The sequence below is a fragment of the Numida meleagris genome, chromosome 6 (genome assembly GCF_002078875.1).
Source record: "Numida meleagris isolate 19003 breed g44 Domestic line chromosome 6, NumMel1.0, whole genome shotgun sequence".
In the NCBI taxonomy this organism is placed as follows: domain Eukaryota; kingdom Metazoa; phylum Chordata; class Aves; order Galliformes; family Numididae; genus Numida; species Numida meleagris.
In genome coordinates, this window is record NC_034414.1 from 19,245,877 (window position 1) to 19,259,499 (window position 13,623).

The 13,623-nt window shown below is 39.7% G+C and overlaps 1 protein-coding gene across 3 annotated transcripts in view; it reads right to left on the bottom strand.

Moving 5' to 3' along the window:
* The window catches only part of SLC1A2 (solute carrier family 1 member 2), an 87,933-nt gene that overhangs the window by 22,668 nt on the left and 51,642 nt on the right, over positions 1 to 13,623 (bottom strand). For all 3 annotated transcript variants that reach the window (XM_021402982.1, XM_021402984.1, XM_021402983.1), the window contains 5 exons: positions 12,252 to 12,404; positions 11,331 to 11,581; positions 7,808 to 7,976; positions 4,701 to 4,827; positions 2,044 to 2,277 (listed from right to left, as the gene is read on the bottom strand). In XM_021402982.1, the coding sequence (XP_021258657.1) occupies positions 2,044 to 2,277; positions 4,701 to 4,827; positions 7,808 to 7,976; positions 11,331 to 11,581; positions 12,252 to 12,404 (934 nt within the window). The remainder of the gene's footprint in view (positions 1 to 2,043; positions 2,278 to 4,700; positions 4,828 to 7,807; positions 7,977 to 11,330; positions 11,582 to 12,251; positions 12,405 to 13,623) is intronic.

Below are 13,623 nucleotides of genomic sequence, written 5' to 3' on the forward strand. Positions count from 1 at the left end.
AATTTTTCTTCTGAAATACAAATACCACCTTACCTTTACTTTCACAGATCAGATCACCAGCACAAAGTGTGTATCAGCCATAGGTTAGCAGTGTTGTAACATACCCTGGCTGGCTCAGCAGGTAGGGAGTAGGCAAATATCTTCCCCCTCCAGTTTTGTCACCATGAGCAAGGACAGGTTACCAGACCACAGAGGCAAGGTTTCTTTATTAAAGGAGCACAGTAAATAGTCGCCTTCCATGGTTCCTCAGCCTGACCAAACCGAGAGCCTTAATAGGTCTCTGTATAGGAAGTACTTGCAGCTTCCAGAGGTACCAGGTTAGACTTGTACGATGGTGACTGTTGTCATGTGGTCACCTGTCTGTGGAGCTATGAACTGGTCCAGATCTGTCTGGCCAATAATTCAAAACATAGTACTGAGGTAAGTTCATAAGCTGGAACACTTACAATACCCTATATTTTTCCATTGTGATCCTCCAGCAGAAAACCATGACTTCACACTAAAAAAAAAAAACAACTGCAAAATTTTTGTATTGGCATTGTAAAATTTTGATGAAGAATCTAGGTGGAAACTTGAACATTTCAATGCAGAAAAGCATTAGGGAAATTGTGGCTTAGTCAAGCTCTTGACCAGACTGTATCTCCTGTAAAGCCACATTGTTTATGGCAGAATTCTTAAGTTGGAAGGCATCCCTGGATGTCATCTATTCCAACCACTCTGCTCAATGAAGGGCAGCTGGAGCATGTTGCACAGGACCATGCCCAGTTGGGTTTTGAATATCTCCAGAGATATTCCACAAATCCTGTGGGCTACCTGTGCTTAACAACCACCACAGTAAAACAGTTTTCTTATGTTCAGATGGAACATGTCCTCTTGTGCTCAGAGCCTCCTGCCCTATCCCTGTGTACCACTGAGAAGAATCCAGTTTCATGTTCTCTGCACTGCCCCATCAGACATTTATGCACATCAGTAAGATCTCCCCAGTGTCTCTTGTTCAGCAGAGCAGTTTTGACCCAAAGAATGGTAAATGAATTACAGTTCTCTTGAGGCACTCTTGAAATCCAGATGACATGGTTTTTTGATGGTCAGTTTTAAATTAGGCTTTGTTGGTTTTACTTTTTCAACTACAACAGAAGTTTAAATTTTCTTCAGAAAAAAAAGCATTTATTGAAGAAAAACATCACAAAATATAGTATTTCACTGAAAAATAGTTTCAGACAATCTATAGGCTGCCCCAACGCAAAGCATCAACTTATTACCGAGAGCTGAGCAATTCAGTTGTGTATGCACTTTGCAGTTTTTCTGTGCATTAGCAACGCACAGGAGTCTAATATTTTCATGTTTTGTTTTTTTTTTTACTGAAGTGCCTTTGCTCTGTCAAATAAATAGGATGAAAGAATAAAATGAGGGCATTATAGTGACTCGTTGCCACTGCTTGGGAACCAGATTCTGTTTAAGCCTAATATGCTGCGAGCTCCCAGGATACCTCTTGTGTCCCCCATGGAAGAGAAGGAAAAGGGCTTGAATGCACTGAAATCTTCACTAACATCAGCAGATATACGCAAATCCTACAGCATCTCTATAGCCCCTGCAGCCTACTACCATTATAACTCAATACAAGAAGCAGCTGGTAGCCACTTTTATCCATTTCTTTCATTTCTCTCCTGAAGCCTAGGACTAATTTTTTCCCCCAGGGCAATAAGACTAGCCTTAACATGCTTTTAAAAGGTGAGTAAATAGTATAATTACTTTTTCCCTGCTGACGAAACAAGCACAGAGGTAACAATGTGCACAAGTCATTTGGCCTATGTGAAAAAAGAAAACTAAAAGTGTGTCTCCCACCTCTTTTCAGTGGGCTGTATGGTCTCTGTAAAAATCCCCAGTGTGTGTTGTAATCTACTTTTTACAACAAAACTGGATTAAAAAAAAAAAAAAAATTATTCAGTGGCATAAAATGAAGGTCAGAACAGCAGACGTATAATCCTAAAACAGCATCTTATAATCTGCTAAAAAATAAATAAAGCTGTTATTTCTCAAGTGTACCTGGAAGCTGTGCCTAATGCTGTGATCCATGCCTGGAAAATCCCAGCAAGGAATGAAAAGGGGCTTTTCCTTGTTATCACAAAGTAAAGCAGAGGCAGGAAGATTCCTCCATGGATGACAAGGCCCACAATCACAGTTACCATGTACATGCCAAGTTGTCTAGCAACTACTTCAAGGTCCTTGATTGCAATGATTTTTCCGCAGATGAGACAAGCAATGCCCAAAGGGGAATACCTGGGGAAAGAGAACAAGCATAGACAGAACTGATCTTTGCAGCATGCAGTCATAAAAGTTGTTCTTAACAGAATACAGACTAGAGAAAGACTAGGGGCTTCTCAGGCTCAACACTGAGACGCAGATCAGGAAGCGATAGAAATTCAACGGCTTGCTTCCACACCTCTTCTGAAAACACTGGCCATATCCAGCAAATTCCACATCTAATTCATTTCATTCCATTCTGCTGAATGGAATATGCATTTCCTGAAAAGTCTTTGATCCTGGAATGACATCTTTTGAGAATATGATAACATTACACATGCTTGTACAGGGATGTAGTAGTTGTTTTTAATATTTAACTTTCACAACTCATTGCTCATCTAGTTTCAGGAAGTTGTATTATTTGTTTCAGCTAAATGCCATGCTCCTGAGAGTCTTGCAAACTACTGGAGTTGCCACAGGAGTTACTGCTCTGTGCAGAGAGATCATAAGCCAAACAGAATGCAGTTCTGAAATACAGTTGTCTTTATAAAGACACACAAAAAAATGTTGCTTCTAGCCACAGCAATTCTTTAACAATTCTAGACAGAGGTGAATGAGTGGAACTCCCAAAACCAATCTCCTTGTCGAGAAAATAGAAATAAAATGCACATCAGAAAAAAGAAACAAATATTTGCAGTCAATCTCTTGAAAGTTGAATGGTTTCCTGCCATTGCAATGCTGACTACAATAAAAACTTCATAACTTAAATAAGATATTATGTCCTGGGCGTACCAACTGGTGCTAAGCAAAATAAGAGTAAACTCTAGCCCTTGGAGCATTATTATAGTCACTGCCTCTCTCCCTGCACAGTCAAGATCAGCAGGTTACAGTAACTACTGAAAGCAGGAGTGCTTTGTGAATAAAAACAACTGTCTTCTTCTGAGGCAAGATCCCCTAAAAGAAAAGCAGAAGCATAACAGGAAGAGAAAGTCATCGCTTCAAGTTGCTTTGTTCAGCTCATTTTTACATCACTGTTCCTGTCTACATGATTCTTGCTTAAGTTGCCCTCTGAAACACTGATGATGCTGAAGACTCGTGCTTCAGGCACCCTTCTGCCCTTTTGACAAACTTTGTCCATCTAAATCCTCAGGGAAGAGGCAGACTGCAGTCCTGTGACTCAAGGAACTAATTTCCAGAGACACACATGAATCACAGGTAGCAATGAGCTATGAGATGTACATCAGTCCAAAAGTAAAAATCTACACTAGAGGAGGGTTTCCTCTCATTTCCAATGCACTGAAGCTGATATTCAGCTCCACACATTGTTTCCTGATTGTAATCCGCCAGTTTGCTTCATGTGCACTCCCATGTCAGACGCCATTTTGTCAGACTGCCCCTCTACTGCCATCTGTCACACAGCAACAACATTTAATAGAATATTGATGGGAAGGTTCAGCCTCTCCTGCCATACCAACCAACATCTGCCACTAACGTTACAGGCCATCATAAAACAGGAGGCATTACTTTCAGAGCAGCCCTTGTATGTGCATTGTATTGGAGTGGCTATTTCTTCTTTTGAAAGACTGTGGAGATACCAGACATAGTAGTATGATGCCAAATGTAGCAGTGCACTTTTATGTTCTGAAAAACTGGTTTTGTGTGATATGTCCAGGGTTGGCATTGCATACAAACAGCTCTGGGGGAAGCCCTCAGAAGAACCATCAAAAAAAAAAAAAAAAAAAAAAAAAAAAAAAAAAAAAGAGAGAGAGAGAGAGAGAGAGAGAGAATACCCTTCCAGAAATATAAACAAGAGCTCAGTATTAACAAAGTCATTCCCTTGAAGGCAAGCCAACCCCGTTATTACAAATGGGTGAACTTCAAAAACAGGACAGGCATCTTCCACTGCTATGGTGTTTCAAAACTCACATTCTGAAGAAACTATGGGAGACACTGAAGACCACTGGAATTTTATTTGATGGTAAAGTATTTTTATTACAGAAGACAGCAAATAAAGTATGTCTTTAGGCTTCTTTGTAATTATACCTTCTAGTTAATACTCTGGGATTACTTTGATTACTCTGTAACCTCCCAGGAAGACGTGGAGGTTCTTAACATGGGGTGTTCTTGTATTTTTAGGTGTCCTCCTGTATAATGAACATCAATAATAAATGTGGCATTTGAAGGTCTTTGATGGTAGCTTCATGTCTTGGATTTTAGTAAACAAAGAACAAAACTTGTCAACTTCAGAAATATTTCAAAGTCATTCCTAAATAAAATAATCTTCAGCATACAGAAATAAAGTTGTTCTGGTTCTAACATAACTGGTAAGGCTTTAAAAACCAAACTGTTTCATTACATTGTTTACTAACAAACTATGTTTACTATATGCTATAATAGGGTTTTGAGAGATTTTTATTTATTTATTTATTTTGTTCCAGAAGTTAGAACTTTGAACTTACCACATAATCATAGTTACTAACTTCATTACAATCTCATTCAGGATATTGAAGAAGTCCACCATCATCTTGGCCTGCTCTCCCATTTTCCCCATAGCAATGCCAAAAGCAATAAAGAATCCTATTAAACCTATTGAGAAAAAAATTAAAAGCAAGTAAAAAACATAGTTTTAGCACACTCTTGCACCTAGTCAGTGTCTTCATGCTACCTGCTAATCCACTTTTCAGAGTGACTATAGTGCACTGCACATCTCCCAGGTCTTTTTAACCTGAATTCACCCTCAACTGTCATGAATCTATTCAGAAGAACATTCTTTAGTACTTTACTATGCTCCAACTTCACAGGTCAACTATGTTTTTTTTCTTTTTTCTGAATTGATCTGACCACCAAAAACAAACAAACAAAAAAACCTGCACCACAATCTTTCCAGTGCCATGCAATTGTTAGAAACTGCGCAACCTCTGGCAAATAGGAGAGGCAACACAGCACCACACCATGACTGTTCTTTGTTGCTAAAATAGTTACTAGAGACCAAGAGCATTTTTGACAAGCTGGAAAAAAAAAAAAACAACACTTGGCACATTCATCGTACAGACCAGTCAGTCTTGTAATTCTAAAAGCAACCCCAGAGCGTACCTTTTGCAGGTCAGGAATAGCCTAGTTAAGAAGGTGAGGGTGGGAGGAGGTTGGTATTGCACTTTAAGCTTAACCACAGAATTCACATTAAACAGATTACTCTCACTGAAACCATCAGCAGCAGATATCTAATCACAGATTCAGTACAAGTAAGAATGGGCTCCCTAAATTTAGATGACTAAGGTGAGAAAGTAGACTATCAGAGCACCTGTCATGTATTGCTTTGGAGCTGTGTCTCCAAAGCTAACCTTCAGTTTCCAGCAATTTTCGATGTCCAGAGAGGGGTTATTAGCTGATACTGATAGATGGTTTGAAAGTTAAGGCATCACTTGAGGGTAAATTTTCAGTCATGTTACAAGCTCAGTATTTAACAATTGTGCGAACTCATTTGGGAAATTCCTAAGGAAAAACCCATCAGGATAAAAAAAACATTCTGAAGAATGGAATTCAGCTTCCACTACTCTGGGAAAAGACACTCTGTCTCATACCCTCACACTAGGTTTAATAATCAACCTTTTGTGTTGTTGTTATTTTAAATATGCGTTCTCTTGGATATAAGGTCATTGTCTAGCACCAACCTATCTTTGCTGAGTCACTTAGAGAAAGCACTGAAGTGCAAGTATGTGTGCTGCAGAGCACAGAGACATAATGAAAAGTTTTTCACTGAAAGACCAAGTAACTTCCTGGAATTCAGACTCCGCATCAGAAAATGTTTGTAGGTGGTTTTGTTCTGTTAATTCCAGACTAGCTGCTGCATTATTCAGAGAAGTCAAATTGGCTAACATTTGCAGGAATTTGCCTGGTTTGCACAGTGTACGCAACCTGGATGGCAATTCCTCAGCATTTTCACTTATTCATTTATATGAAAAATGAACAACAACAACAACAGACTCTGAAACATTTGAGAGTCATTGATCAAAACGCTACAATAAATATCCCACCTAAACTATAGTTTTAATAGCATGCATTTCCTTCCTGTAGGAATTTTACTCAGTCTTCCAGCTCTTTTCTTATCCATGATGGAATCAGCACAGCACAAATTCCACACTAAATGTACTTCACCTCTTGCATCAGAAATACAGTTTCATTTTAGCACAAAATAAGAGATATAAGAGAGAAAAAAAAATGCAGGTGATGATAACAGCATGACCAACGAGCTGCTGTCTCACACAGGGTGCAAAATTCCAATCTGCACCTTTGCAAGAAAGCAGCTCCTCTGTCCAGAGAGGAATGAGGCCCATCATGGCAAGCCCAGTACAGTAGCTCCCGCTCTTCTTAAGCAGGCTGCCTCCCAGAGAAAAAAAAATGACCTCAAGTCAGTTTACTGATATTATGTCTTCTGTCTAAATAAAGCAGCCTCTGCCAGCCAATTCACCAACACCTGTAGAAGGTCTGCAGGCACAGCGATCATTAGCTTAGTAGGAACTGCTCATCAGCTGTAAGGAGTCTGTAAGGGGCCATTTGCCCCTAAAAAGTGAAAGCCTAGTGGTAAGATAAAGCAGTGGTTTAAGTACTGCTGCATGCTGTCTCACTTTGAGGACAGTACCTATAAACACAGGCGTGGACCTTCACCCTGTGAACATGCTGCCACAGAGCACATGAATCTTCAAGGCTGGGTGTGCTGATGAGCACTACAAATTGAGGGCTAATTTGTGACCAGCTTCACCCACGTCCACAAAGAAGGTAAAGGAGGAGCACTCCTTTCTGAGCTGATAAAACTGAGTCTAGGCAGAGAGGAGAAAGCAAGAGTGGTGTGGCAGCTCTTCATTCCCTCAGCTTGAACAGGTGCTTCAGGAAGGAGTGGGAGATAGGCAAAACCTTTGTACCACCCCCACATGCCGGCTTGTACAGACAAGATGGCATAATGGCAGTTGTTCATAATGTGCAGCTGGTAAAGGTCAGCAGCCAAGATGAAAGAGAGAGGGAGTTGTGACTCAGAGATGTGTCAAGCCTCTCTGGGATTTTTCTTGGGTGGTGCGGTGCACACCCCGCCTCTCACTTCAGGCTGTGCCTCAAGCCAAAATCTAGTTCAGCTTGCCCAAGAAACCTATTAGAAACAACTGAGCTCAAATTCATCAGAGAGTGGGTAAAGCACTGCCTCTTGAAGCTCTCCCCCATACTGTTTTGCCAATATGCATTACTATTAGTCTAGATGGGCTACCTCTAGGATGAAAGGGTATTTTGGATACCTCCTACATGGTTCCCCACTGTACTCCAAATAATCACTGTAAAGCTGCCAATCCAGAATAATTCACCTGATTGATTCTGTGATATCATCATAGTTCTACCAAGACCATTTGGTTTTCATCTCAGAGACCAAAGGGAAGCCAGTAGGTGATAACATTTGATGACTATTTATTGGAGACTGAATTTGCACAGAGGAGCAGATCAGACAACACTGACTACCCAGTCACAGCCAGAAGCTGCATCATACATATGATGTAGATATTTGACAGGCAAGAAGTTTTCCTACCCAGGACATTCATGCCATCCTTAAATTCGAGTCCCTTCTTAATGACTAGCTGGGCTTCTGGTGGTGCTTCACGCACTGTCTCATTCATCAGAGCAAAAGCAGAGTCAGTAACATTAGGTGGTTCTTCAATGGGTGGTGGCACCAGCACTTTCTTGGTGACAGTTTGGATCTGAAGGCAATAAAAAGGGAGGATGAGAATGGAAATAGACTGGATGTAATCCATATGGGAGAACAGGAAATAATAATAAAAACTTTTCACTTGAAACTCCAGAGAACTATATTTTTAAAGGATTAGACACGCATTCCACAACCTCTTACCCTTTCTTCCAAAAATAAGTTTGTTTTTCAATAGTTTCAAATGACACACAGTCCTGGGAATCTTCACCATGACTCTGGTGTGAATACACGGCAAATACTCCTTCCTTCTTGCTACTGCATAATGTTTTACAGACAGCTACCCTCTTTGTCCAGATGGTTCACAAATGGTGCTTCACAGATTGTATGTTACCCATAGATGTAATTTATTTAGCACCAAAAGGCGGGTATCTCTAAGATCAGTCACAGCTGCAACTCTACAATAAGGCTTGTTATTTAGGATGGGCTGCTCAGCTCAAGTTATCAAGTTATCATAGTGTGATGGTTAGCTTGACTCAAAAATTCATGACATTTCTAATACTTCACTCAGTGACTGAGATTGCTCAAAACGAAATACATGCAGACCCAGAGCTCTCTAATTAAAACATGTGATAGACAGATAATGAAGGATTTAAGCCACCAGATACCTACTAAATCAAATCTGACCACCTTAAAAAAAAGACATCAGCATCTGAATGGCTGTGGACCACTCCTGGCACATGAAAGGAAGGGTCAAGAGAAATACAGGAATGGGGAGGAACGGGCTTAAGTTTATGGCTAGGTAAAAAATGGGGCATGAGGGTAGAAAAAGGGAAAATTGTGATTTGCTGCTTTTAGAAAGGACTGCCTTTACCCTAGTTCACACCTTAAGCCTTTCATGGCTCTTCATGGCTCTGAGACAGGCAAAATGCTTCATGACTGTTTTGCCATTGTTTCCCCATCAGCTCCCTATTTTCCTTGCTCCTAGAAATATGTTTGAGCAAGGCATCAGAACCACACATTAGTCTTCCAAAGAACATTTGCACCTTCTTTCTGCTGAGATGACACATTGTAGTACTACACATGATGATCCAGATTTCATCCACATGCTGTTTTAACATACCTTACCTCTCTCCTTACCAAACCTGCTGTCTACATCTAGAGAGGGGGTTGCAGACAGGAAACCTGCATAGCTCCTGCGTGAGAAACTCTTCAGTTGTCCTGAAATCACCCATTTTTGCATGTTTTCAATTTTTTTCAAGAGTTTAATTGTAACATAGCCCAAATGTAAGAGCAAAGTCACAGAAATTAAACTTAAAACATTAAAGCACTTGGAAATTCCACTTTGGTCACTTAAGACAAACAACCTCGAGCCGAACATTGAGTTTAGATTCCAGCAAAACCTGAAAGCTATTTGAGTGTCAGTCATTTAAACATGATCGCCCATTTCTCTGCCATGGCACTTAAGAACTTAGATCTCTTCCGGAATCACAGTTTTTATTATAAATTAAGAATTTTTTTCTGGACCACAGAAAAAAATTCAACAGCTACAGAAATTCCATGATGGTTCTGAGTTCAGTGCCAAATGAGGTACATCACTATTGCAATTGAATCCCTTAACTGCTTGTAGAACTCCCATGTGGGTCACTGATGCACAGTACCACTGTTGTGTATGCTTCAAAATCAACCTTCACAAGTATTTTGCAAATTTTCTTCCTCCTGAGGCAACCTGGAAACTCTGAATGCTTGTGGAGAAACACTGCATAAATGTCTGCATTAAAAGGAATTATTTTTTCCTCCTAAATCCTTTACTGAGCAGTAAAGGGCTAACGGAAGACTAGTTCAATGTGGAAAGGATCATGACTGACTTTGCAAATGAAAAGTGGCTTTGTGACAGAGGCTGTCACTGGCAATTAATTTGGAATCTGATAAGAGGAATCTTAGGAAGGCCGTAAAGCTCAATAAGGCAGTGTCCTTCGTGTGCCACTGAAATTACCAGGACTGTGTCCGTTGACTGCTATGGGCTTTGAAGTGAGCCTGCAGAGATAAGCTTAAGAAACAAACAATGGAATTGGTCATCCATAACTAACAAAGTGAATTAAACATTGATATTACACACACTGAAAAAGCAGTACTAAGGTTCTAAGAAAATTATTTTACATGGGTTGGTTAATTTTTTTTCTCCCACATTTTTTCCTCTTTTTCTAGGTATTCAGCCACTTTCAATTGATGAGAAATTTAGTTCTCTCTTTCATAGTTTAAACTAGGGAAAGAAGGAAAAAACATAAGCACCCTGTACTCCCCGCACTCAATTTTGGAAAAACACATTTCACATTACATGCGGTGTTTGGCCAACCGCAGTTTGACCACATGACTGACATTCCCGTGATGATCTGGAAATATTGAGAATGTTCTCTCGTTAAACCCCCAAGGACTATGTGTTTTTATGTGGAAGACTGTGGAAGAAGTGAAGCAATTCAAGTCCTTTTGGCATCTTAGGTTGCCCTCTGTTCTTTCACCCCCATGGCCTCTTCTGCCTTCCCCAGCTTCTCTTCAGCCATAATCACAGCTCATGCCATTTTACTTAGGAACATTTAAGGGCATATTTGGCAACAAAGACTATTTCATAAAAAAAAAAAAAAAAAAAAAGAAAATCTACATTACTGCCAAACAGCTTAGGCTTAGGAAAAAGCTGCTCACATACAAGAAATTTGTTTAAGAGGAGCAAGCAAGATCAGCAAGCCTGCCTTTCTCATTTCCTTTATGCTTCCAAGTGAAGCCATTTTTATTAAGCATTGGCAAAAAGCTTTTTGACAAAAATTATTTATCTACAAAGCAAGCAACAGAGGGTCTAACATTTGTCTTTCCCAGCATGCCTCAAACCTGGCCTGGAGACACCTGTGGGTGGGTCAGTCACCTGAGTGTATCTTCCCCTCACAGGACTATAATCTCTTGGATATTATGGAAGTTATTGGAGGCTGGGTTTCACAGTACCAGCCTGAATGAAGATCATCCATACACAGGGCACTACAAAACCATCAACTTTGTAACTAATGACCAAGTCTAAATTCAGTCAGAGTGAAAGATCCTGTAAGTCATCAGCCATTCGGCCCCAAGCCAGTATTCATGCCCTTATATTTTGTATAAAAAGTGAGGAAAAGTTTTTAAGATTACTTATTAACAAACTAAAAATAATCTTTAAAAAAAAATCTATGAAATGAAATAATAATTACTAAACAAAACAGCTACAAATATCATTTTTTCATTTACGTGCTCAAGTCCTAAGACCTGTATTTCTCTTTGCATCATCATTTCAGTCATTCTTCATCTGAACAGTGAGACTACCTCTGTAGACAAACTTGGTCAATAAAAGAAGTTTTAAAAAATATTCCAGAGGACTAGGATTTACCTGCTGAAAACATGCTTGGACTAGATTTTCAGGGAACAGGTTTCGGATCAGATCCAAGAAAGCATCCAGACTAGATACTTCATCATTCTTCTTCCCTTGACCAAGCTGTTTCTTGAGTTTTGGATTCCCTGGATGGATAGCTAAAACCAGAATCACACCCAGCACGGCAGCAATAATAGTGGTGGACATGTAGTAGACCATGGCTCTCGTTCCCAATCGGCCACTTGCTTTAGCATCTAAACCAGACAGTCCTGCATGTGTTTTATTTTTAAGAAACAAACAAACAGAGACTCAATATCCAATTCAATAAGCATGATAGAAAATGTCGTATAATTTGCAAATGTTAATGTCTGCCTACTTTTTCTTCTTGTGAAATTCTTGATGAAACTTCTCCCTCCAAATCTTATGTGAACAATGTCTGCTGTTACTACTCTAAAGAGAATAATTTGAGATTCCATCTGACTGCACAGGAGACATCAAAAAATAAAGAAGAGTTCAGAACACCTTTTGCTCTTATTGCTGCATATTGTTCACGTTCTGGCTGACAGCACAGATTTAAGAAGGCAAGGCATTCTACTGTCACGACACCTTAATTCACAAGGTTCAATGCAGGTGAAAAAACACATTAAGAAAACTCTTATCTTCAAGAAGGTGGTATGTCAGCATGCTTTTGACAATAAATTCACTGGAGCATCTATCTATTAAAGTCAATACATTAAATTAACTCCAAATACACACTACAACTGCAAAATCCCTGACAGGATCACATACACACACACACACACACACACACACACACACACTCACTCACGCACACTCACGCACGCATGCACACGCACGCACGCATGCACACGCACACACAGCAAACCAGGTGATTTCTGTAGCAAGCACCTTAAAGTATTTATGGCTAATAGATCTTACCTGTGATTAAACTGGAGATAATTAAAGGGAGGATCAACATTTTTAGCATCCTCATAAGTATATCTCCTGGGAAGGCTATTAACATGATGATGTCGGGGTCAATAGGTGTTGCTAGACGAAGAAGACCCCCACATAATGCACCCAGGATGACACCTGGAAGGAGAGTAAAAGAGAGCAGGTAGACAAGAAAAATATACGTGAATTGATTCATGTTCATTGTTTACCTGTCAGAAAAGACTTGAAGAAAAATAGCTTTGGAAGGTGGCTCTTTTTTTGGTACAGAGACTGATTCTGGAAGGCTTAACCCTTTGACTGATACCAGTAACATGCTTACCATGTATCTCACAACTAAAGAGAAATAGTCCTGAGCTTGCACCTAATAGGCTATTTTGCTTCTGCATCATATTTTCACCACAATATTATTGAGATTTAATAATATTGTGTAGTCCTTGTGACACACTATGGTAGAGTTAAATGCAGGCAAACCTGAGGCACCAAGATGTAGTGATGTATATGAGGTCATTCAGGATTGGAACTCTTCTCGGTATGACATCTAGCTCTCAGTATAAGAATGATACTGCTTGAAAGCAAAATGGCATAAGTAGCTATTTTACAGCCTAAGAAAAGCCCTACAGGAAAGCTAGAATAGTCTTGAGAGGACAACAGATTCAAGTGTGACCTGGGGGTTTTTGGAGGGGAGTATCAGTCATTTACTAGCAACGTGGTCATCTCTGATTTTATCACTGTCAGCACACGACTAAGCAGACTAGGAAATTAAGCTAGTAAAAGACCAAGTAAATTCCAGCTTCCCTCCAAGTCCGGATTGATCTTTCAGGCAACCAGACACCACTTTTCTACTCAAACCAGAAATTACTCCTACAGAGCTGTTATTCACCCTTTAGAGTGTCTGTAATGTAGCACGTTAAGAAAACTTGATTGAAGAAAAATCTGATTCTTGGTACTAATTTATTGCTACCTCCCTTTGATGGACTGCATCCTTCTGTTCTCGTGGTACTAACACTCTCTAATAGCCATTACCACAAAGAATCTCTCCATCACAAGTGTACTGTGAGAACACCGAAAATCCACTCTCGGGGCTGAGACTGTTAAAGTCCTGTCTATGTGAAAAAAGGCCACATTTACTTCCATATCAGGGTCTTCATGAATGGATACTGTATGTCTACATCCAGAATGCTTTTGTCTTTCTTTTTCCCAAGTTCATTATAAAGGCTCAATTGTAACAAAATTTTACACCAGAGCCTAATTTGTGATTTGCAGCAACTACAACTATTTGAAGTATCAGGTTGATACAATGCAGAATATACATTTACTTAAAACTTTTATGGAATTGCATCAGCCACCTTCTAAAGAT